This window comes from Mustela erminea, chromosome 5 (assembly GCF_009829155.1).
Source record: "Mustela erminea isolate mMusErm1 chromosome 5, mMusErm1.Pri, whole genome shotgun sequence".
NCBI classification, from domain to species: Eukaryota; Metazoa; Chordata; class Mammalia; order Carnivora; family Mustelidae; genus Mustela; species Mustela erminea.
In genome coordinates this window covers 71362741-71385432 of record NC_045618.1, presented here as the reverse complement: position 1 = coordinate 71385432, position 22692 = coordinate 71362741, and the positions used below count along the sequence as shown (strand labels likewise).

General features: G+C 41.4%; 2 protein-coding genes across 7 annotated transcripts in view; one reads left to right on the top strand and one right to left on the bottom strand.

The window, feature by feature from the left end:
- TMOD2 (tropomodulin 2) overlaps nt 1-12640 on the bottom strand; it is a 67874-nt gene extending 55234 nt beyond the window's left edge. Inside the window, exon 1 of the mRNA XM_032343731.1 lies at nt 12537-12640. The gene's annotated coding sequence lies outside the window, so the exon portion shown is untranslated. The remainder of the gene's footprint in view (nt 1-12536) is intronic.
- LYSMD2 (LysM domain containing 2) overlaps nt 1-22692 on the top strand; it is a 36410-nt gene that overhangs the window by 8034 nt on the left and 5684 nt on the right. Inside the window, exons 1-2 of one of the 6 annotated variants that reach the window (XM_032343735.1) lie at nt 12153-12350; nt 13007-13481. In XM_032343735.1, coding sequence (XP_032199626.1) covers nt 12267-12350; nt 13007-13481 — 559 coding nt within the window. In that variant the 5' untranslated portion in view covers nt 12153-12266. Of the gene's footprint in view, nt 1-12152; nt 12351-12714; nt 12864-13006; nt 13482-13543; nt 13699-18664; nt 19110-21064; nt 22532-22692 lie in introns of those variants that run through there. The other 5 variants (XM_032343733.1, XM_032343734.1, XM_032343737.1 and 2 more) reach the window with 5 other exon arrangements.

Here is a 22692-nt window from a genome sequence, read left to right as displayed (position 1 = left end):
AGATTAGTTGACCATATAAATATGGGTTTATTTCTGGACTCTCTATTCTATTCCATTGATATGTGTGTCTGTTTTTGTGCCAATAGTACACTGTTTTGATTACAATAGCTTTGTAGCATTGCTTGAAATCTAGTATTGTAGATACCTCCAGCTTTGTCTTTCTCAAGGTTGCTTTGGCTATTTGGGGTCTTTTGTGGTTCCAAACAAATTTTAGGATTTTTTGTTCTAGACCTGTGAAAGATACTGTTACATTGTGATAGAGATTACATTGAATCTGTAGATTGCTTTGGGTAAACATTTATATTTATTTATAAACATATTTATAAAATATATAAACATTTATAAATATATAAATTTATAATCATTTAAATTTATATATATTTATAAACATTTTCTTTTTTAAAAAAGATTATTTATTTATTTATTTGACAGAGAGAGAGAGAGAGATCACAAGTAGGCAGAGAGGCAGGCGGCGGGGGGTGGGGGGGTGGGGGGGTGGAAGCAGGCTCCCCGCCCAGCAGAGAGCCCAATGCAGGGCTTGATCCCAGGGCCCTGAGATCATGACCTGAGTCGAAGGCAGAGGTTTAACCCACTGAGCCACCCAGGCGCCCCAACACTTTCAATTTATAAACATTTTAACAATATTAATTCTTCTAATCCTTAAGGTTAACATATCCATTTTTGTCATCTTTAGCTTCTTTCATCAATGTGTTAGTTTTCAGAGTACAGATATTTCACCTCCTTGGTTAAATTTATTCCTAGATATTTTATTCTTTTTTTTTTTTAAGATTGTATTTATTTATTTGACAGAGACAGATCACAAGTAGGCAGAGAGTCAGGCAGAGAGGGGGAAGCAGGCCTCCATCCCAGGACCCTGAGATCATGGCCTGAGCCGAAAGCAGAGGCTTAACCCCCTGAGCCACCCAGGTGCCCCTATTTTATTCTTTTTAATGTAGTTGTAAATGAAATTCTTAATGTCTCTTTCTTTTTAATTAGGTTATCTTTTTATTATTGATCTATAAAAGTTTTTTTTAATATGTTGTGGTTATATATCCTTTATCAGACATGTGATTTACATATATTTTTTTCCCATTCTGTGGATTTGGATTTTTTTACTTTCTTTCTTTTTTTTTTTTTTTCACTTTCTTGATGGTATCCTTTCATAAGTACCCTTTGTCAGCTTGAAGAGGTTCCTGTCTATTCCTACTTTGTTTGATATTTTTATCATGAAAGGGTGTTGGGTTTCATCAAAGACTTTTTTCCTGTATCTCTAAAGATGATCACATGGGGTTTTCCCCTTTATTCTATTAATATGGTTTATTACATTGATTTCCAGATGTTCAATTAGCAATTCACTCCTAGGATAAATCCCAGTGGGTCATGGTGTATAAACCTTTTTAATCCTGTTGGGAATTTATTTTTTACTTTTTAAAAGATTATTTATTTATTTATTTATTTATTTATTTGTCAAAGAGGGGGAGGAGGAGAGAGCACAAGCAAGGGGAGCAGCAGGCAGAGGGCGAAGCAGATTCCCTGCTGAGCAAGGAGCCCGTTGCAAGACTTGATCACAGGATCCTGGGCTCATGAACTGAGCTAAAGGCAGATGCTTAACCAACTGAGAATACCCAGGTGTACTATCTGTTGGAAATTTAAAAAAATGACTACCTCAGTCTCTTTGCTTTTTCTACAAATATTTAGAATATATATTTCTTCTTGAGTCATTTTCCTTAGTTTATGTCTTTTTAGGAATTTATCCATTTCATCTAAGTTACCTAGTTTGTTGGCATATAATTCTTCATGATTTTTATAATTCTTTTTATTTCTGTAAGGTCAATGGTGATATCCCCTCTTTTACTCCTAATTTTAGTATTTGACTCTTTTCTCTTTTTTCCTTGGTCAGTCTAGCTAAGGGTTTGCCAATTTTGTTGATCGTTTCAAAGAGCCAACTTTTGGTTTTCTTTGTTTTCTCTACTGTTTTTCTAGTCTCCATTTAATTTATTTCTGCTATAGTCTTTATTAGTTTTAGCATGGCCTAGATGGTTTCACTCTGAGTTCTACCAAGCATTTGAGAAAGAAATGATACCAATTCTCTGTAATGTCTTCCAGAAAATAGAAGTGCAGTGAATACTTCCTAACTTGTTCTATTAGACCAAGCATCACCCTAGTAACAAGACAGAAAACATTAAAAGAAAGGAAAATTACAGGCCAATATCTCCCATGAAAACGGTGCAGAAATCTTCAACAAAATGTTAATAGATTGAATCCAACAATGTATAACAAGAATTATGCACTAAGTGGGGTTTTATTCCAGGTATGCAAGTCTGGTTTAACATTCAAAAAATCAATTAATGTAATCCATTAAATGAAGAGGCTAAAGAAAAATAATCATATAATCATATCAATAGGTATAGGAAAAGCATTTGGCAAAATCCAACATTCATTTATGATAAAAAATCTCCCAGTAAAACAGGAATAGAGGGGAACTTCCTTAATATGATAAACAACAGCCATAAAAACTCTACAGATGACATCATACTTAATGATGAGAAGGGAGATACTTTCTCCCTAAGATCAGAAACTGGGCAAGGTTGTCTCCTCTTGCCATTTCTGTTCAACATTGACTAAAAGCCCTAGTTAATGCAGTAAGACAGCAGGGTTGGGTGAAATGTGTATACAGATTGATAAAGAAAAAATAAAACCGTCTTTGTTCATAGAAGATATAATTGTCTGTGTAGAAAATCCCCAAAAATGATTGAAAACAAAGAAATCCTGGAACTAATAAATGATTATAACAAGGTTGTAGATACAAGATTAGTATACAAAAATCAATTGCTTTCCTATAATTGGAACTTGAAATTAAAAAATGCAACACCATTTACATTAGTACCCCCACCCCCAAAAAAGCAAAGAAAGAAAAATACTTAGATTAGATATTTATATAATAACTCTATAAGAGAAAACAACAAAACTCCCGATGAAAGAAATCAAGGAAGGTCTAAATAATGGAGAGATATTTCATGTTCATGTATAGGAAAACCCAATGTTTTTAGGATGTCAGTTCTTCCCAAGTTGATCTATAGATTCAGTGCAATCCCAATCAAAAACCCCAGCAAGTGATTTTGTAGATGTCAATGCACTGATTTCAATATTCATATGGAAAAACAAAAGAATAGCCAATACAATACCGATGAAGAACAAAGTCAAAGGATTCACACTACCCAACTTCAAGACTTACTATAAAGCTTCTGTTATCAAGACAGTGTGGCATTGCTGAAAGACAAATAGATCAGTGGAACAGAATAGAGACCCCAGAAATAGACTCACCCAAACATGGTTAACTCATCTTGGACAAGAAGCAAAGAAAATTTGATGAAGAAAGACTAAATACAAAACACAAACTATAAAACTTCTAGAAGATAACGGAAGAAAATGTAGGTAACTTTGAAATTGGCAAGGCCTTTTTAGATACACCACCACCAGCCGACCCATGAAAGAAAAAAATTGGTAAGTTGCCTTTGATTAAAGTTGAAAACTTCTGCTTTGAGAAAGACACTGTTAAAAGAATGAAAAAGTAAGCCACAACCTGGGGAAAAATATTTGTTGGCAAAGATGTGGGGAATTTGGAACCCTCACACATAACCAGTGAGAATGTAAAATCGTGCAAAGGATGTGGGAAATAGTTTGGTGATTTCTGAAAAAGCTAAATAGAATTACAGTATGACCCAGCAATTCCACTTGAGAGTATCTGTCCAAAGAAATTGAAAGCAAGTACTTGAACAGATACTTACATATCATTGTTCTTTGCAGCATTATTTACAATAGCCAAAAGCTGTAAACAACCCAAGTGTTCATCAACAGATGAACAGACAAACAAAATGTGATATATCCATATAATGGAACATCATTCAACCATAAAAAGAAATGAAGTTCTTTTAAAAAGACTTTTATTATTGAAATGTAGTTGCCAATGTTATATTAGTTTCAGGTGTACAACATCATGATTCAACAATTCTATACTCAATGTTCACTGTGAGAAGTGTAGTTACTTGTTTACTTTATAACTGGAAATTTGTGCTTCCTAATCCCCTTTACCTACTTCACCCATACCCCCAACTCCCACCTTTCTAGCAACCACCAGTTCTCTATTTTTCTTCTAAGTCCTATTTTTTTTAAGATCCTGCGTGTAAAGGAAATTTATGGTATTTGTCTTAGTCTGACTTATGTTACTTAGCATAATACCCTCTAGGTTAATCAGAATGATGTTCTGATACATGCTACAATACAGGTGAACCTTGAGGACATTATGCTAAGTAAAATAAGCCAGACACAAAAGGGCAAATATTTTAAGTTTCTACTCATGAAATATTTAGAATAGACAAATTCATAGAGACAGAAAGTAGATTAGAGGTTACTAGGGACTGAGGAGGCAGGAATGGGGAGTTATTGCTTAGGTGTTAAGTTTCTGTTTGAAGTTAGTAAAAAAGGTTTTGGAAAACAAACTGGTGGTGATGGTTGCACAACATTGTGAATGTAATTAGTGCTACTAAATTGTATACTTAATAAAGGTAAAAGTCGGAGCGCCTGGGTGGCTCAGTGGGTTAAAGTCTCTGCCTTCGGCTCGGGTCATGGTCCCAGGATCCTGGGATGGAGCCCTGCGTCGGGCTCTCTGCTCAGTGGGGAGCCTGCTTCCCCTTCTCTCTCTGCCTGCCTCTCTGCCTGCTTGTGATCTCTGTCTGTCCAATAAATAAATAAAATCTTAAAAAAAAAAAAAGGTAAAAGTGGGGGGCACCTGGCTGGCTTAGTTGGTAGAGCATGCAACTCTTGATTCAGACCCCACATTGCATGTAGAGCCTACTTAAAAATAAAATCTTTTAAAAAATGGTTTAAGTGGTTAATTTTATTTTTATATGTATTTTACCACAATTTAAAAAGGTGATGTAATACCAATATACAAAAAAACCACATTTAAATGGATGAATTGTATGGCATGTGAACTGTTTCTCAAAGAATCTCTCAGCACAGTTTATTTATTCTACTCTTGATGAATAATTGATTGTTTCCAGTTTTTTGTTATTCTGAACAATGGACATTCTCACACCTTTCCTGGTGTGTAGGTGCAAGGTTTTCAATAGAACATATACAGTTTTTACTATTGGAATATCTGGTTAGTAAGAATAAACATGTGCAGTTTTGCAAGATAATGGCAGAGTGTTTTTCAAAATGGTTGTACCAATTGTACTTGTCCCATCACTGCATAGAATTTTTTTTTTTTTTTTTTTTTTTTTTACTGCATAGAATTCTTATCTTCACCAGTAACTGGTCTTGCCAAACTTAATTTTTTCCCAGCCTGGTGAATGTAAAATGGTTATTGTGACCTTAAGGTGAAATTTTCTGATTATTAATGAGGTTGAGCATTTTTCATATTTTTAGTCAACACTTGGATTTTTATTCTTCTATAAAATTCTAGTTTTGTCAGCGGGTTATTTGTTTTTCTCTTTTTGTTATGTAGGAATTAGCTTTTCAAATATTCTAGATATTAACATGCAGTTGATTGTGTATGTAGTAAATAAAACATTCCTTGTTATCGGTGCTTATGCAGTTTTTAAGCTCAGATAGCTGAGTTAAAATAAGGAAGAATACCTAGATTTCAGAATCTGTTCGGTTCCTGATTTTCACATAAAAATGAGCTGGAGTTCAAATGATAAAGTATAAATCAAAGATTCCAGTCAAGTATTCTTGTTTCCTGGGACTCCTGTATTTTCTTCTAGTTTCCAATTTAATTTTTCTTTAAGGTTTCTTTTTGTTAGCAAAAGTTCTGAATTTTAAAGTTGTCATGCTTACCCATCTTCTTTATGGAGAATGCTTTTTTGTCTTGCTAAAGAGGTATTTTCTTTTTTTTTTTTTTTTTTTTTTTAAATATTTTATTTATTTGACAGACAGAGATCACAAGCAGGCAGAGAGGCAGGCAGATGGAGAGTGAGAGAAGGAAGCAGGCTCCCTGCTGAGCAGAGAGCCCGATGTGGGACTCGATCCCAGGACCCTGAGATCATGACCTGAGCCGAAGGCAGCGGCTTAACCCACTGAGCCACCCAGGCGCCCTAAAGAGGTATTTTCTTATCGTGGGATCATATAGATATCTTCTATATATTCTTCTGTAAGTTGAAGGAGTTTTATCTTTCATCTTGAAGTCTGTAATCCATCAGAAATTAGATTTTGTGTGTGGTAGGAGTTCTACCGTGTGGATGACCCTTTGCCCTGACATCATGTATTTCATACACCATTCCCCAGTGATCTGCAGTGCTCCCTGTGTCATGGATGAGTTCTCATACATTTGTGATTTTGGTTCTGGGTGCACTACTGGTATTCATTAGTCTCCCAGCATGAATAAACCCTGTCCTAAATATTCTAGCTTTATAATAATTCTTGATAACTGGTAGGGCAGTTTTCCTTTTCTTCTTCCTCTCTCTTTTTTTTTAAGATTTTATTTACTTATTTTTGTGCACATGAGAAGGGGGAGGGGCAGAGGGAGAATCAGTCTCCCCACTGAGGAGGGAGCGCAATTCGGGTCTTGATCCCAGGACCTGTGATCATGACCTGAGCGGAAGGCAGATGCTTAACTGACAAGAGCCACCCAGGTGCCCTTCCCTTTCAGCATCTTTGCTGTCTATGGTTCTTTGCTCTTTCATATCAAGTTTAGAATTATCCTGTCATGTTTCTTGCAGACTCATATTGGGATATTAGTTGCTGCTGCATAAAATATACAGGTCAATTTGAAGAGTATGGACTTTTTTTTTATGATTTTGAATTTTCCTGTCTATACTATTATACTGTCTATACTAAAACTACATGGCATAGTTTTTTTTTTTTAAATTTGTCTTCTTTAATGTATTTTAATAAATTTAAGATTTATTTCTTTATAAAGGCCTTGCTCATATTTTCTTAGATTCATTACTTGGTTCTATCTATTTTACCCTAAAATCAGTTAATGTTTTAATAGTAAGTCACCCTTGAATTTCTGGGATAAAGTCATCTTGTTCATGATGGATTATCTTTTGTATGCACTGCTAGATTTGGCTTCATAGTATCTTAAGACTCTTACATCCATTTAAAAAAATATTTTATTTATTTATTGAGAAAGAGTGAGAGAGAGAGCAGGAGTAGGGGGCAGCAGGCAGGGGGAGAGGGAGAAGCAGACTCCCTGCTGAGCAGAGAGTTGGACACACATCTCGGGGCTCAATCCGGGACCCTGGGATCATGACCTGAGCCTGAGGCAGTCACTTAACCAATTGAGCCACCCAGGTGCCCTGTACTGCTTGGTTTCTTTCTTTCTTCCTTTCTTTTTTTTTTTTTTTAAAGATTTTTATTCTTATTGAGAGAGAATGAGTGAGAGAGAACATGAGAGAGGAGAAGGTCAGAGGGAGAAGCAGACTCCCCAAGGAGCTGGGAGCCCAATGCGGGACTCGATCCTGGAAATCCGGGATCATGACCTGAGCTGAAGGCAGTCACTCAACCAACTGAGCCACCCAGGCGCCCTACTGCTTGGTTTCTTAATGGTTATTGGAACCATTCAGACTTTCTATGTCTTCATATATTAATTTAGGCAAGTTATTTATGGTTCTAGCTTTCAGGTTCTTCTTGTTTCGATGCGTAAATCTGTCCCTTCTTTAAATGGCCAGCTTCGTTACGAATTTCACTTAAAAAATTAACCTAAATTGAAAATAGTCGTAGTAGGAAGACTTCACTTAAGTTTTAGACCTTCTAGCTTGCTAGAGCCAGAACTCTGGATATGTGCTTCTTCAACTTTACTAGATATTGTCTCATAGCTCTTCAAAGTGGTGGCACCAGTTTATATTGCCAACACTGTTTGAGATTTCCTTTTGACAATCTCACCAGTACTTAGAATTGTCCAGTTGTTTAATTTTTGCCACCCTTGCTTATTCCTCTGCTTATTGGTAGCATTGAGCATTTTCCCCTAGGTTTGTTGGCCATTTGAGTTTTATCTTCTGAAAATGTTTGACCATTTTTCTAGTATTTGTCTTTTTATAGCTCATAGGCATCTTAATATATTCTAGATAGTAATATTTTGTCAGCTATATGTATTCAAGTATATATTTTTTTCCATTTCATACCCTTCTATTCAAATCTTAAGGCAATTTAAAAAAGGGATTTATTTATTTTAGAGAGAGAGAGAGGGAGTGAGAATCTTAGGCAGACTCTGCACTGAGTGTGAGGGCCCAACATGGGGCTTGATCTCATGATCCTGGGATCATGACCTGAAGTGAAACCAAGAGTTGGACATTTAACCAACTGTGCCACCCAGATGCCCTTAAGTGCCTCCAGAAATTTTTTTTTAAAGATTATTTATTTATTTATTTATTTGGCAGGGAGATGGAGAGAGAGAGAGCACAAGTATACAGAATGGCAGACAGAGGGAGAGGGAGAAACAGGTTCTCCACTGAGCAGGGAGCCTGATGCAGGGCTCGATCCCAGGACTCTGGGATCCTGACCTGAGCTGAAGGTAACCACTTAACACACTTGAGCCACCCGGGCACCCCAAGGCACAGAAATTTTTAATGTTGGTATACAGAATTCACCGGTCTTTTTTCTTTGTGGTTTGTAATTTGGTATCTCGCTTAAAGATGTCTTGTGGGGCATCTGGGTTGCTCAGTCATTGGGCGTCTGCCTCGGGCTCAGGCCGTGACTCCAGGGTCTTGGGATGGAGCCCTGCATCTGGCTCCCTGCTCAGCAGGAAGCCTGCTTCTCCCTCTCTCACTCCCCTTGCTTGTCTTCCCTTTCTTGCTGTCTCTCTCTTTGTCAAATAAATAAAATCGTTTTAAAAAAGGGAGAGATGTTTTGTTATCCCAAGGTTATAAAGATATTGTACTAAAAGTGTTAAAGTGTGTTTTTCTCAATTATGTCCTCAATCTGTAACTGATTTCGGTATGGTAGAGGAGAGATTGAACTTGATTATTTTTTCACATGGTAACAGTGTCAACAGCATTTATTGCCATAGATTAACTTTCTCTGATATGGATGGGCCTGTTGCTGGGCTTCCTTTGTTGTCCCTTTGTCACATTTGTCTGTCCTGGCAGTATTTACTGCCGTGGTGTAGGTTTCATTGCTGCACTGTAAGTATTGATGGTTGTGTGAAGGTAAGTCCATCTTCCTCATTCTTCTTCAGGAAATGTCTTGCTCTTCTTAGCTCTCGATCTTATTTTAAAATAAGACTGTCATGTCCTTTGAAGAATCCCATAGAGATTTTTTTGGAATTGCAATGAGTTCATATATTAGTTTGGGAAGGAAATGGTATTTTTCATCTTCCCATCCATAAACATGGTATATCTGGGTATATCTCTGCTTTTATTTTCATCTTCTTTTGTATCTTTTAGTAGAATTTTATAATTTTTCCATGCAAAGCATGCTTTCCTTTTCTTTATTCCTAAAAAAATTTTTTTTGGTATCTAGATCATCTTTTCCCAATTATATTTTCTGATTGGATGATGTAATTGATATTTACATATTGATCTTTCTGTCTTAAAACTTTGAAGTTTGAACAGTCCCCAGTGTAGATGTTATTTGTATTGCCTGTAAACATTTTAGTGTTATCTGTTATCAATAAACAGCTTATTTCTTGTTAATTTTCCTTTCCCTTTCTCCTCCTTTTCCTTATTGCATTAGCTAGGGACTACGGAATTAAATAGAAGCAGTGATAGAAGGCCTCCTTTTCTGGGGTGCATGGGTGGCTCAATCTGTTGGGCATCCAACTTGTGGTTTTGGCTCAGGTTCTGATCTCACTCATGGTGAGACTGAGCCCCATGTCAGGCTCTGCACTCAGCGGGAGTCTGCTTGGATATTCCCTCCTTCTGCCCCTTCCCCTGTTTGTGTTTTCTCCGTCTCTCTCTAAAATAAATAAATAAATCTTAAAAAAAAAAAAAAAAAGCTTCCTTTTCTTATTCTTGACCTCAAAGGAAATTCTTTTTTTTTTAATTTAAATTTTATTTTGTTTATTTATTTTTAAAGTAGGCTCCATGCCCAGCATGGGGCCCAATGCAGGACTTGAACTCAACCCTGAGATCAGGAGTCAGACACTTAACCAGCTGAGCCACCCAGGCACCCCCGAAGGAGATGCTTCTAATGCTTCACTATTAATTGTGAGGTTTGCTCTGTGTTATATGTAGATACACAAAACACCAATATTGAAGTTCATTCTTGGGGTGCCTGGGTGGCTCGTTCAGTTGAGCATCTGCCTTTGGCTTTGGTCATGATCTCAAGGTCTTGGGATTGAGACCCACGTTGGGCTCCCTGGTTTCCCCTCTCCCTCTGCCTGCTGCTCCCCCTGCTTGTGCTCTTTCTCTTTCTGTCAAATAAATAAATAAAACCTTTAAAAATTTTCATTCTAAGCCATAAATTGTAGATATTGACTTATATTATTTAGATTATAGAGAATTCAATATAAAACTTAAAGGAAGATTAAATATTTGGAAATAGCCCCAGTAACTAAGGAAAATACCTCACATAGGACCCTAACTCTAAAATATCAAATAAGTATTAATTCAAACTGAGTAATTCCTGAAATCTATAGGAAATTCTAGTGAAGATCTTAAAGAGGAATCATGGAGAAAATTCTGAGAATTGTTTAAGCTTTATTTCAGAGCATTTTATAGCTGTTTTGGAGGTGTTTTATGATCCAGGATTTCTTAAGGGAGGAAAAGTTGGAAATAACTGAGGACATCTTAGAAACTTATCCTTATGAGAGGGGGATGAGATGGCTTTTCACTCTCTCTGTATTTTTGGTGGTACTTTTTTTTTTTTTTTTTTGCATTTTTACAGAGGCCTTGGTCATTTTATAATGTGCTTAAGTGATCATCACCTAGGCTTTTTCCAACTGGCTCATTTTCTGCCCCTTATTTTAGGTACCAACTCTTCTATCTTTTGGTATTCTCTAATTTCTCAAGTCATCTTCCTGGTTTCTTATATAGGCTTGTCTTTCACCCCTTTAATTTAGCACAGCCCAAACTGCTAAAATTCTGAGAAAGAGGGGTTCTGTGGTCAAATGAGTTTGGGAAATACAGTGTTAAGCCAAACCTAATAGCTTACTTTACTACAGGCCTTCTAGAACCTTCAGTATTCTAATGTGCATTGTGAACCCCCACAAGGGAAATATAGCTTGTTAGTGTTTCCCCAATTAATTGATCATTGAACTTTTCCCAAAGAGCACCAAAGCACACCTCTCATAATCCAGTTCATTACTCTTCAAATAAAAACTTCCAGTTCTTGTAAACTTTTCCTCACTGGAAGACATGGTATATGCGCTCTCAATACTAGGTTGTGAATTCTTTAAGGACAATTTCTTGAAGTATTTCCTGATCTCATAATATATTGAAACTCGGGCATTCTTCCTCTCTTATAGTTCCTGGGATGGGCACAATGGATACCACTCAAGAGTTCATGTATGGCACAGTCTTGCTAAAGAATCTAATTTAGCTTTTGGGATCTTTTTACCACACCTTCATTCAGCTACTTTTGATGCTTTATTGAAGGCTCTGGGCTAAGCACTGCTGGTGCTAAAAAGATGAGTAAAATCTAGTTACGCCTCCTTGGAGAACATGTAGAGGCAATAAGTACATGATACAAAACACAAGTGCTAAACAAGAGCTACCAACTGCCTTGGGGTTCAGTGGAGAAACAATAACGATTGGGTGGCTAAGGGAGGGAGACACCTGGAAATCAGGAAAGATTTCTTGGAGGATGTATCATTTGGGATGGGCCTTAAATTTAAAAAAAAAAAAAAAAAACAGGATATAGAAGAGTTGCATTATAGGTGGGGGTTATATAGCATATGCACACAGGAAGGTAGGCAAGAGGGGCAGGTTCAACTGGCTCTGTCTGGCGGGATGCGTACAGGAGAAGTTGCAGATGGGATATGACCAATGCATGGATAATAAAAATAGAATACTTTGGGTGCCAATGTGAGTTGTAATGCTGCTGTCCACACGGGAGGGTGATGTGAGGACCACTTGCTCCTCTACCATCCTTTGTGGTGTCTCCCAAGCTCCAGTGCCTTTGCCTCTGTCCAGCTCTGCGACACAGAGAAACTTCAGCCAATGAATTAAACTTCCAGTCTCCTGACTTGCATATTGGGAACCTCCTGTCGTAGAGCTGTCCAGAGTACAACAGAAATCGTGGCGGCAGCCTCTAGTAAATGCATACCCACTCTCTGTGGAGAATACTGTCAGAAGCCAGCATGCTGAGGAGGGAGTGTTCAGATGAAGAACACAGATGAGGTCAACCGTGGATTTAATGATAATACTTTGTGGAGTTATGATTTCAGCATCTTAAAGAGGAAACGGGTAAGAAAAAAGGATGGGTGCAGATAATAAATTTTAGTGAGCCACGAGAATGGGATGTAGCTAGTGAGCCCGGAGAATTGACTGTAACCGGTCACTCGTTCCAGGCAGGTCAGGACTCAGTTTGGCACGGGTGTGCAGTGAGGAGTGAAATGCAAAGAGCTGGAGGGTTGGTTGGAGGTGACCCACCTGGTGTAATGTTCAAAGGCCTATCCCTCCTGCTGTAACGCTGCAAGGCCGGACCCTCCTGGCTGTTGAGATGGGCCTGGAGAAACTGTGTGCTTAGTGGCCTTAATGTTTTCTGTGACGTGGGCTTTGAGGTCATCAGGGTAGTCGGGTGGGGGGAGGGAAGTACCCTTCGTGGGAGAGCTTGGAGGTCTGAGAAAGCGGGCGCCTGCTGGGGGATCGATAAAGGAAGCAGAGCGAAGCTCTCGTGTTTCGCCCTGGTGGGGGCAGGGCTCTCACTAGCATCTGCGGGCGTGCCGCAGGGTTCCGCTGCGCCGAGGACGCCTGAGGGTGGGCCCCCCTTAGCCCCCGCGGCCGCGGGCGGTAGCGCGCCCCGCTTCCCCGCACCGCAGGGCCCCGCACCGGCGAGCAGGGTGGGGCCGCGGCGCTCGGCCCGGCGGCTGCGGGATCTCGTCTCGCTCTTCCGCTTGCAGGTGCGCCGGGGGAAGGCGGGACGCGCAGGAGGGGGGCGCCCGCCATGCCCGGCCCGCAGCTCCCCGTCGCGGCCTCCAGCCCGCCGCCCCCGCGAAACGGCCCGCCGCAGCCCCTCTGAGGAGGAAGAAGAGGCGGCGGCGCACGAGGCGCCGCCCCCTTGGCGAGCTTCGCGACCTGGCGGCCTCCGCGGGACCTATGGCGGATTCGTCGCCCGCGCTGTCCCTGCGGGAAGGCGGCCCCCGGGCGCCCCGGGCCTCGGCCCCCTCGCCGCCGCCGCGCTCGCGCTCGCGCTCGGGCTCCGAGTCCGAGGAGGCCGAGCTGTCGCTGAGTCTGGCCCGCACCAAGACCCGCTCGTACGGCAGCACGGCCAGCGTGCGGGCGCCGCTGGGCGCCGGCGTCATCGAGCGCCATGTGGAGCACCGGGTCCGCGCCGGCGATACGCTGCAGGGCATCGCGCTCAAGTACGGAGTCACGGTGAGCAGGGCGCGCCGCGGCGGCGGGGCGGAGGCCGGGCGGGGGCTCGGGGCGGGGGCTCCGGGGCGGGGGCTCGGGGAGGGGCCGGGTGCCCGGGGGTCGCGCGGGCGGCTAGCCGTCCCCTGGTGCTCGCCCACGGCGCACTGAGGGCCGCAGCCGCGGTCACCGAAGATGGTTCTGCGGCCAGATGGGCAGGCCGCCCAAGCTCCCTCCCCAGGTAAGTGCATCGAGTTCCCGGCGTCCTGCCCGGACTCGGCGAGGCCGACCAGAGCCGACCAGGGAGCCATGTTCACCTGAGTTTCAGTCCAGATCACACTGCCGTAGTGCATATTTACTCAGAGCCTAGCTGAGGTGTGGACTCGGGCAGGGAATTTTGTTTTGTCTGTAAACAAGCGCGGCGATGAGTCAGGGGTGGTACAGTTGTTTCCGCAGGATGGTTCTGGTTTTATCGATGATGCTGCTTTATTTAGAAGTGAAATTACACCCCTGGGCTCACGGGCAACTGTGAATGTGACACCTGTCGCCAAGCAGCAGCCCAGAACTGGGGTCTAGGTGAGCTGGAGAGCTGTGTTTATTATAAATTTATAAGTGTGTGTGTCCTAGGTATATTGCATTACACCTCTGGGAAGAACATGGAAACCAGAGGGAGCATATTGTCTCATTAAAATTACTTATAATTAACTCTGAGCCATGTGATGGCCTTTTTACATTTGAGTTCTGTATCAGTTTTCAGTGTTCTTTCCTGAAACACTTTAGACACTGATGGGAAGTAAGGCGATCTTATCTGTATCTTTCTCTTAAAGTGAAACTCTTTCTGGCCCTTCACAGAATGACAGAGACTAATTTATTCTGCACCTTCAGGTTGGTACTGTATGTTTACCTGGCAGGTCTTATTTAAACATTTTGAGACCAGGGATCTTGCTGTGCAGGCATATACTGATATTATCATGCTATGGATAGTCCCTTTCCATCTGCCTGGGAGTTTCTAAACGTGTATTAGAACTGCCATTGTTATGTACATCAATAAGACCTGGATTGGGTGAGGGCCAGAGGAAAGCAGAGTTGGGGCTTATCAGTAACTACCTTTTGCTGAATGCCTGCTGTGTGCCAGGCATTACATTTGTCCTGTTCCATCTTGTTTTTATTCAATTTGGTTTTCCTAATGAGCCTTGGAGGTAGGTGTAATTAACTTTTTTACAGATGGGAAGAGGGGTGAGAGGTAAGGATATTATCTGAGTATGTTTTTTCACCGAGAACAGCTTGAGTTAGCACAGTGATAAAGCATTTGCTTTTTTCTAGATACTACTTCTGATTTCCACCCTTGTTTCTATCCTAGTCTTATCAAGAGCTCTCTTAGCATCTTGGTTGTTGAAAAAGGAAGGTCTCTTCTGTATGGTTTCTGTATGTCATACCTACTGGGCCAGGGTGACTGTACCAGGATCCCATGATCTCTAGAGTAGTGTTATTTCCCTGGTCCCTACCCACAGCAGTCTCTCCAGGCCAGTGCCCTACTTGACTGCACCTGAGTGGCTTAGAGCTCCTAAACATCTGCTCAGAGCTGCTCTCTACTTTTGATCAGATGCTTTCTAATCATGTTTTTGCTCACTGTAGATCCTTATAGTTAAGAGTCACCCTTTATAGTTAGGGTGTAAACTAGATTTTTCACTACTTTCAAAAAGACTTGATTTTAAGATGTTAAGCTCAGGTATAATTGGGAACTATAATGTATGGCCACAGTCTCAACTGCAGCACTATTGATATTATGGGCCTTACATACATATTTACAGATTCTTTGTTGTGGGAGTTGTGCTGTGCATTGATAGGATGTTTAATAGCATCTCTGACCTCTGCCTGTTAGATGCCAGTAGAACCCCCAACCCCCATTGAGAGATTGCCAAATGTTCCCTAGGAAGAAACTCCCTCTTCATTGAGAACCACTGGTTTATTACATGTATATCATTTACTATAGGTCCTGAACTATAGTTGATGAAATTTTTAGAGACTCTTCCACTGATTATGTGGAAACAGTGGAAGTGATAATTATTACTGTAACAGTGAAGTGACATTAGTGCTTTAATTAATGGAGGCAATTATTAATTCGATTTACTCATGGTAAATTGAGATTTTACGTGGGACCTAAAAAGGGAGAGAAGTTTTTTTCTTTCCCTGATCAAACAGAAAGAAGTTAAATTAGTTAAGTTTCTAATATTGACTGCCGAAGTCACAAGCATATTTAAATTATTGTTTAAAGGGCTCAGTCCCAAGGACCCAGAGATCATGACCTGAGCCAAAGGCGGACGCTTAACTGACTAAGCCAGCCAGGTGCCCCACCATCTTGAAATTTTTAATACTTTCTGAACAAGGGCCCCACATTTGCACTTTTCACTGGGCCCTGCAAATTATGTAGCTGATCTTGGCTGTGTGACTTGCTGCCTCACTGCCTTCAAGTTCTTGTTTGTATGTCTCCTCCATGAGGCCTTCCTGACTACTCTCTGTCAAATTACAGCCCTCCTCCATACCCCCTTTCCCCCTCCCTGCCTTGTCTTCCCAACAGTATTTATCATTCATCTTATTTTCCTTTTTTTCCCACCTTCTATCTTTTTGGTGATACATTAGTGAATAAATAGAAATCCATGCCCTCATGGAACTTATATCTTAGTGGAGACAGTAAGTAAACAAACAAAATATGTTATAGGTCAATATATATATTTTTTAAGATTTTATTTATTTATTTGACAGAGAAAAAGATCACAGGTAGGTAGAGAGGCAGGCGGAGAGAGAAGGGGAAGCAGACTCGCTGCTGAGCAGAGAGCCCAATGTGGGGCTTGATCCCAGGACCCTGAGATCATGACCTGAGCCGAAAGCAGAGGCTTAACGCACTGAGCCACCCAGGCACCCCTATAGGTCAGGTATTGATAAGCAAAATGAAAGAAAGTAAAGCAGGGAAAGGAGAGAAGGAGGGCTAGTGGAGGTGGCTGTAATTTAAAATGGTGTGACCACAAAGACCTCATGGAGAAGGAGGCAAGGGGGTGGGGGGTGTGCAGATATCTGTGAAGAACATTCCAGGCAGGAGTAATAGCAAGTGATACAAAGGCCCTGAGGTGGGAGCATAATTGGCAAGTTCCAGAAATAGTGTACTTGGTGTTTATAATGCAATAGGGTATATTTGAACCAGATCACTTTGGGCTATGAAGGCCATTGTAAGAACTTTGGCTCTTTCTCTGAGTGAGTTGGAAAGTGGAGGAATTTGAACAGAAGAATGACATGATCTGATTTATGCATTAAGAGGATCACTCTGGCTGCTGCTTTGAGAACAGACTGTAGCCCAGGGAGTGCCAAGGCAGGGAGACCAGAGAGGATAAAGGCTTTATAATAACGCAGGAGAGAGGATGGCAACCTGGACCAAAGCAGCGGAAAAGGAAGTGGTGGGAAGGGGTTGGATTCTGGATGATTTGTTGATACTATATATAGACTACATATTTTCTGCTTATTGTTTACTATTTCATTTGAGTATTTCTGCTGTAGAGATGGGCCCAGGCATCCAGAAGGCTTCTCTGTAGGAAAGAAGAATGCCGATGTTGGAGAGCCTGGCCAGGCCTGATGGCTGATGGACCGAGGTTGTTTGGCCAGTGCCTTAGAAAATATCTAAAGGACCTTTCCCATATCCCTTTTAAAGTCATTTTAGTTATTAATAACTAGCATTTATTATTATTTTTTTTTACTTGTTTTTATTGAGCCTGGTTTGTTTGAGTCCTTGTGCTACATGCAGGGATTACAGGATGATACATGCTTTTCTCCTGTTATTAATGATGAGTTTTGTCTACTGCTGATTTCCACTAGCCTGTAGCTACTCGAGAAGCCAGGTTGCTTGTCTAACTCGTCTCTGTACATTCCGTGCCTAGCCCGAGTCTGGCACACGCAGGCCCTTCCCATATGTATGGACCTTATCCGCTGGCCTGCCTGGAGTGAAGTCGCTGGGCCCTGGAGTTGAGCAGACCTTGAAAGACAGAGCCCATGTAGGGGTTGAGTGACTGGATTTGCAAAGTGTGATTTGAGGCTGGCTCTCAAGCCTACAGCAAGATTGGTGCTGGTTTTCTCCCCTTCTACTGGCGGAGAATCTTGACATTGAAATAAGCATAGGTTTACTTTTGAGCATCTCTACCAAAGAGGCATTTGAGGAAGTGGTCTGGGAAACTGAAACTATTTGGGCTAAGGTGAGAAACTACTAAATACGATGTAGATCTCAGACTTGAATTTGCTTGGGCTGGAATTTCCCTGGCTGTGCCTATCTCTCCTGAGACTTAAGGTCCTTGCCCTAACCCAGTGTTCTAGATTTAGCTGTGATGTTTGTGGTGATCCTAGCTCCTCTCAGTTGGATGCAAACTTTGGGAGGAAGCTCATGGCTCCAGGCAGCCACTGTGAACTTTTTGTTTGGAAACCCTGAAAAAACAACTAGAGAACAGCATACAAACAAAAGTGAGCAGGAGGCAGTGAGGAGACCTATTATTTGCATTAACTTTTTCATTGTCTCTTTGCTTCCTCCTGGCAGCTTGCCTATCCTCTCCCCTCTCCAGAGGCCACCTTGCTTCCCGTGCCCTCAATTACTTACTGTCCGGTTTTATTCCCAGAGTCTTCTCACTTTCTTCCAGTGAGCTGCTAAACCTAGTTGCTTCTTCATACTTCCCTGAACAGAAGTCACCTTGCTTAGACAAGGTGAAATGATTGTCATTTAGGGACAAGGTTGTGAATTAGAAATGTAAGTATATGTACATCTTTTGTGTTCATACCTTTAGGCCCTACTGCTGATAGAAATTGTTGATCCTTGCTGATCAAAGGCAAGAGAACCATAAATTAATAGTGCAACATGTAATGAGAAGTATGGTAAAATGGCCTTTAGTAGCTTGGGATTTAATAGATTCTCACGTATTCTTTTTTATTATTTTATTTTATTTTTCGTGGGGTGGGACAGAGGGAGAATCCCAAGAATCCTCATGTTTTCTTTTTTATAAAACAATTTTGGGGTGCCTGTGTGGCTCAGTCAGTTAAGCCTCTGCCTTCCACTCAGCTTATGATCTCAGGGTCCTAGGATGGAGCCCCATGTCCAAATCCCTGCTCAGCAGGGAGTCTGCTTCTCAGACTTATTTACTTATTTATAAATTAATCTTAAAAGAAATAAAATCTTAAAAGAAAACCCAAAAAACAGTTTCACTGACATATAATTTACATACCACAACATTCACCCATTCTAAGTGTACAATTCAAGGACTTTCAGTGAGTTACAGAGTTGTGCAGTCATCACCACAGTCCAGCTTTAGAGCAGTGCCGTTGCTCTGAAAACATCCCTGTGCCGCTGACCTTCCTTCTGTTTCCTTCTCTAGCCCCAGGCAGCCCCCAAATATACATTCTAATCTATAGATTTGCCTTTTCTGGGCATTTCATATAAATGGAATCTCCTATTTCTTCTGAGATAGTGTGGGAAAGAAGTAAATCCTTATCCCTGTTAGCACATGGCATTGAAGGAACCCGATTGCCACCAACACCTAGGACTGAAGAGTGAGAGTAAGACAGTGGCGCGACTGGCGAATCTAGCACTTCCTGGAAAAGGACCTTGAGAGAGTACTTTCATATGTAAGTCTTTAGTTTTCTGTAAAATAATAATCAAATGAAAGTTGTATGTATGTATGACTATATTCTGGGAGCCACACAGTGCTGGGTAAGTGTTAGTTATTATGTATCCTGAAATGTTGGAAAGGTTTGTCTTTCTTAAGGAGTAGAGAGGTAGAAACAGAAATTCTGAACGCTGTTTTCACTGTTAGGCTAGTGGCTTGATGAGGCTGAACAGAGTAGCCTTTGTGGAAGGTTCCTGGCTGTGCCCCGCAGCTCCTGTTGAGATACTTTTGTAGGGGGAAGTTTTGTGAGTTCCCTCCAGACTAAGTTCACCTTCACAAAATGTATTTACGGGGGAATCATTGTAAAGAAGTTGTTTTTAACTTATCAGTGGTGCTCGTTCTACCCAATGTCATGATGGTTGATCTTGTGGCCATCTTGTTAGCTCTTCATTATTCTGTAATCTGTTTCTTGAGGACCAATTTGACTGAATCATGTTATTCAATCCTGATTGAGAGAGACTTTTTTTTAAAGATTTTTAAAATTTATTTGACAGAGATCACAAGTCGGCAGAGAGGCAGGTAGAGAGAGAGAGGAGGAAGCAGGCTCCCCCATGAGCAGAGAGCCCGATGTGGGCTTTGATCCCAGGACCCTGAGATCATGACCTGAGCCGAAGGCAGTGGCTTAACACACTGAGCCACCCAGGCGCCCTTTGTGTGTGTTTTTAACAACAAAACTTGATGGCCTTCTGTAACAATGGCAGTTAAGCGTGCTAGAATTAGAACACACTGGGACATTGACCATTCACGTAATCACTGAGCCTCGGGAACGGTGGACTTCCAGGGTTAAGAGTCGTTCCAGAGCCTCAGTGTTTAAGTTATTTCTGTAGCTCCTGACAAGTGTGTGTGTGCACTGGATGAGATTTAATGAGACTGCCTCTTTATTTCTCCAGGAAGCTCATTCATTTATGGAAGAACTCTGCTAGACACCGCCTCCTTGTATTGAACATTTTTAGTTTTTTTTTTCCTGAGAGAGAGAAAGAGAAAGAGAGAAGTGGGGAGGGGCGGAGGGAGAAGGAGAGAGAGAATCTGAAGCAAGCTCCACAGCGCCCAGCACAGAGCCCCACATAGGGCTCAATCTCACGACCCTGAGATCATGACCTGAGCCAAAACCAAGAATCATATGCTTAACCTACTAAATCACCCGGTTGACCTGAAAAATTTGAACTTTTAACAGGATCTTTCAACACCAGGTTTCTAGTTCTAAATCTAGGAGACAAAAGTTCAGAGGAATTTCAAACGTTCACAGGACAGCATCTGAACTACTTCTGTCCTTGTGTAAATAAATAAGTAATAAAATAAAAATTGAGTATTAGGAAGTGTTGAACAGAGGGCAGGTGGGGAATTTAGAGTTTTCCAGCTCTTTGCTTGGGTTGGATCATGACTTTTCTTAGCTTTATGTGAGGTGGCATTGCCAGAGCATTAGACCCATTTATGTTCAGATAAAAGTGTAAAACTTTCCTAAAACATCATTTCACTGTTTGGGATTATCTCGTCTCTTATCTGTGCTGGTGAGGTTTTCTCCATGACTAGGCTTCCTGTTTCCACTAGTGCCTCTTTCTTGCTGATCTATTTTCCACAAAGCTGCCAGAATGATCTGTAACTGTAATCAGATTGTGTTGCTCCCTTTTTTCACCCTCCAGTGGCTTCTCATCACATTTGAAATAAAAACCAATTTTGGGGACTCCTGGGTGGCTTGGATTGTTGGGTGTCTGACTCTTGATTTCAGCTCAGGTCATAATCTTGGGGTCCTGGGATTGTGCCCAGAGTCATGCTCCGAGCTCAGCAGGAAGTCTGCTTTGGATTTTTCTCCCTCTGCCCCTCCCCACCCTCATGCATCTCTCTCTCGCTTTCTCTCTCTCCCCTCCCCATCCAGCTTTCTAAAATAAATAAATAAAATCCTAAAAAAGAAATAAATAAATAAAACCTTTTTTTTTCTTTTTTACCTTGGCATCCAAGGCCCTATGTGGTCTAGAGTTTTGTTCATTACTCCCTATATACTTCAGCCACACTATTTTTTTTTTCTCCCTGTGCTGGCGTCTTGCATCTGCTCTCTCTCACTGGAATGCTGCTCCCCGACCCCCGGCACCTGGCTTTTTTGCATGACTGATTTATTCCTTAACTTTACTATAAGTCCAGAGTTTGCAGCCTGTTCTGTAGGTTCAAGCCACCACTTGTAAAGGAGAATAAGTTAAGATCAAATTTATCACCCTTGTGGGGATGGGAAACAATATAGAGCTCACACACCTCAGGGCAGTGACAACATATGAGGCTAATTATCTGGGCTTGGTTTGGTGAAATTTTTTTTTATATTTTCTTACATTGTAGGAGAAATATTTTTTATTGTGAGAAATTCCTACCTCCTTCCTTCTCATTTGCTAAATACATGTTAGAATCTGCCCTTACTTGTTATTTTCTCACTTTTAAGCAAATTTAATAACAAGATAGCAGCTATTATCATTATCGTTTTGGAGGGTTTCCTGGGGACTGTGCATTATCCTATTATCTTAAATACATGAGTTAATTTGTGTAACCCTGATAATGATCATATTGTGTGGAAGGTACTATTATCCTTACTTTACAGGAAATAAAACAGAATTGTGAATGATTAGAAAGTGGCAAAGCCAGGATTTGAACCCAGAAGTATGGCCCTGGAGCCCTTGTTTCAAACTACCTTGTATTAGGCTCATTTCATCTTCAAACTCAGATCTTCCAGTCCTTAGGTTGGTCCCCACGTTGATGCTATGTCTGGATATCCCGTCTAGTCTATAGGGTGAATGTACACCTTAAATGCTTGCTGATGACACCGAGGTGGAGACGGTGTAGTCTCTGACTTCAGGAAGCTCGTAGGCTAAAGAGGCAGTTCTATGGGTGAAACAACGGGTCGATCACAAGAACTAGGGAATCCTGCCCTTCATTCCCTGTGCTCCTTGACCACACCCAGCTGTTGACTCAATCGCCTCGTCTTGTGGTCCCTGTCATTGGCTCTTCACCTAGCTGGGTGGGCTGCTGTCTTGTTTTGAATGATAAATGTATGGGTCAGGGTTCTGACAGGAAACAGATAGTGGGCATGGGGGGTGTGGGCGAAGAGAATTTCCTGAAGGAACATTTACAGAAGTATGAGCAGGGTTGAGGGAACCAACAAGGGATGGTGAAGCACCTGAGACTAGCAACAGCAGGAAGACATTACCCCAAGGCTTGAAGGGCAAGAAGAAGACATGGTGTTTCCCACACGAGGAGGGCTGGAGCCTTGGACGAGGGAATGGTTACCGGACAGCAACTCTGCTATAGAAGAGTGCAGCCCCTGGAGTCATGGTGCTGTATCTTTCTGCTGATGACTTCCTTTGGAACATCCACTGGAATTCCAAGGACAAGGAGGCTTAGGTAAAGCAGTTTTTAAGAGGTCAGCCTCTCGGGTTCAGAACAGGCTCAAGAAGAGCTGGGGATGGATTGGGTGGGGGGATGGGTTGAAAGGGAGAGTCACTAACACAACTGATGACTCACGGTCCCTTTCTGGTTACTTCCCTGAGTTCATCTTTTTTTTT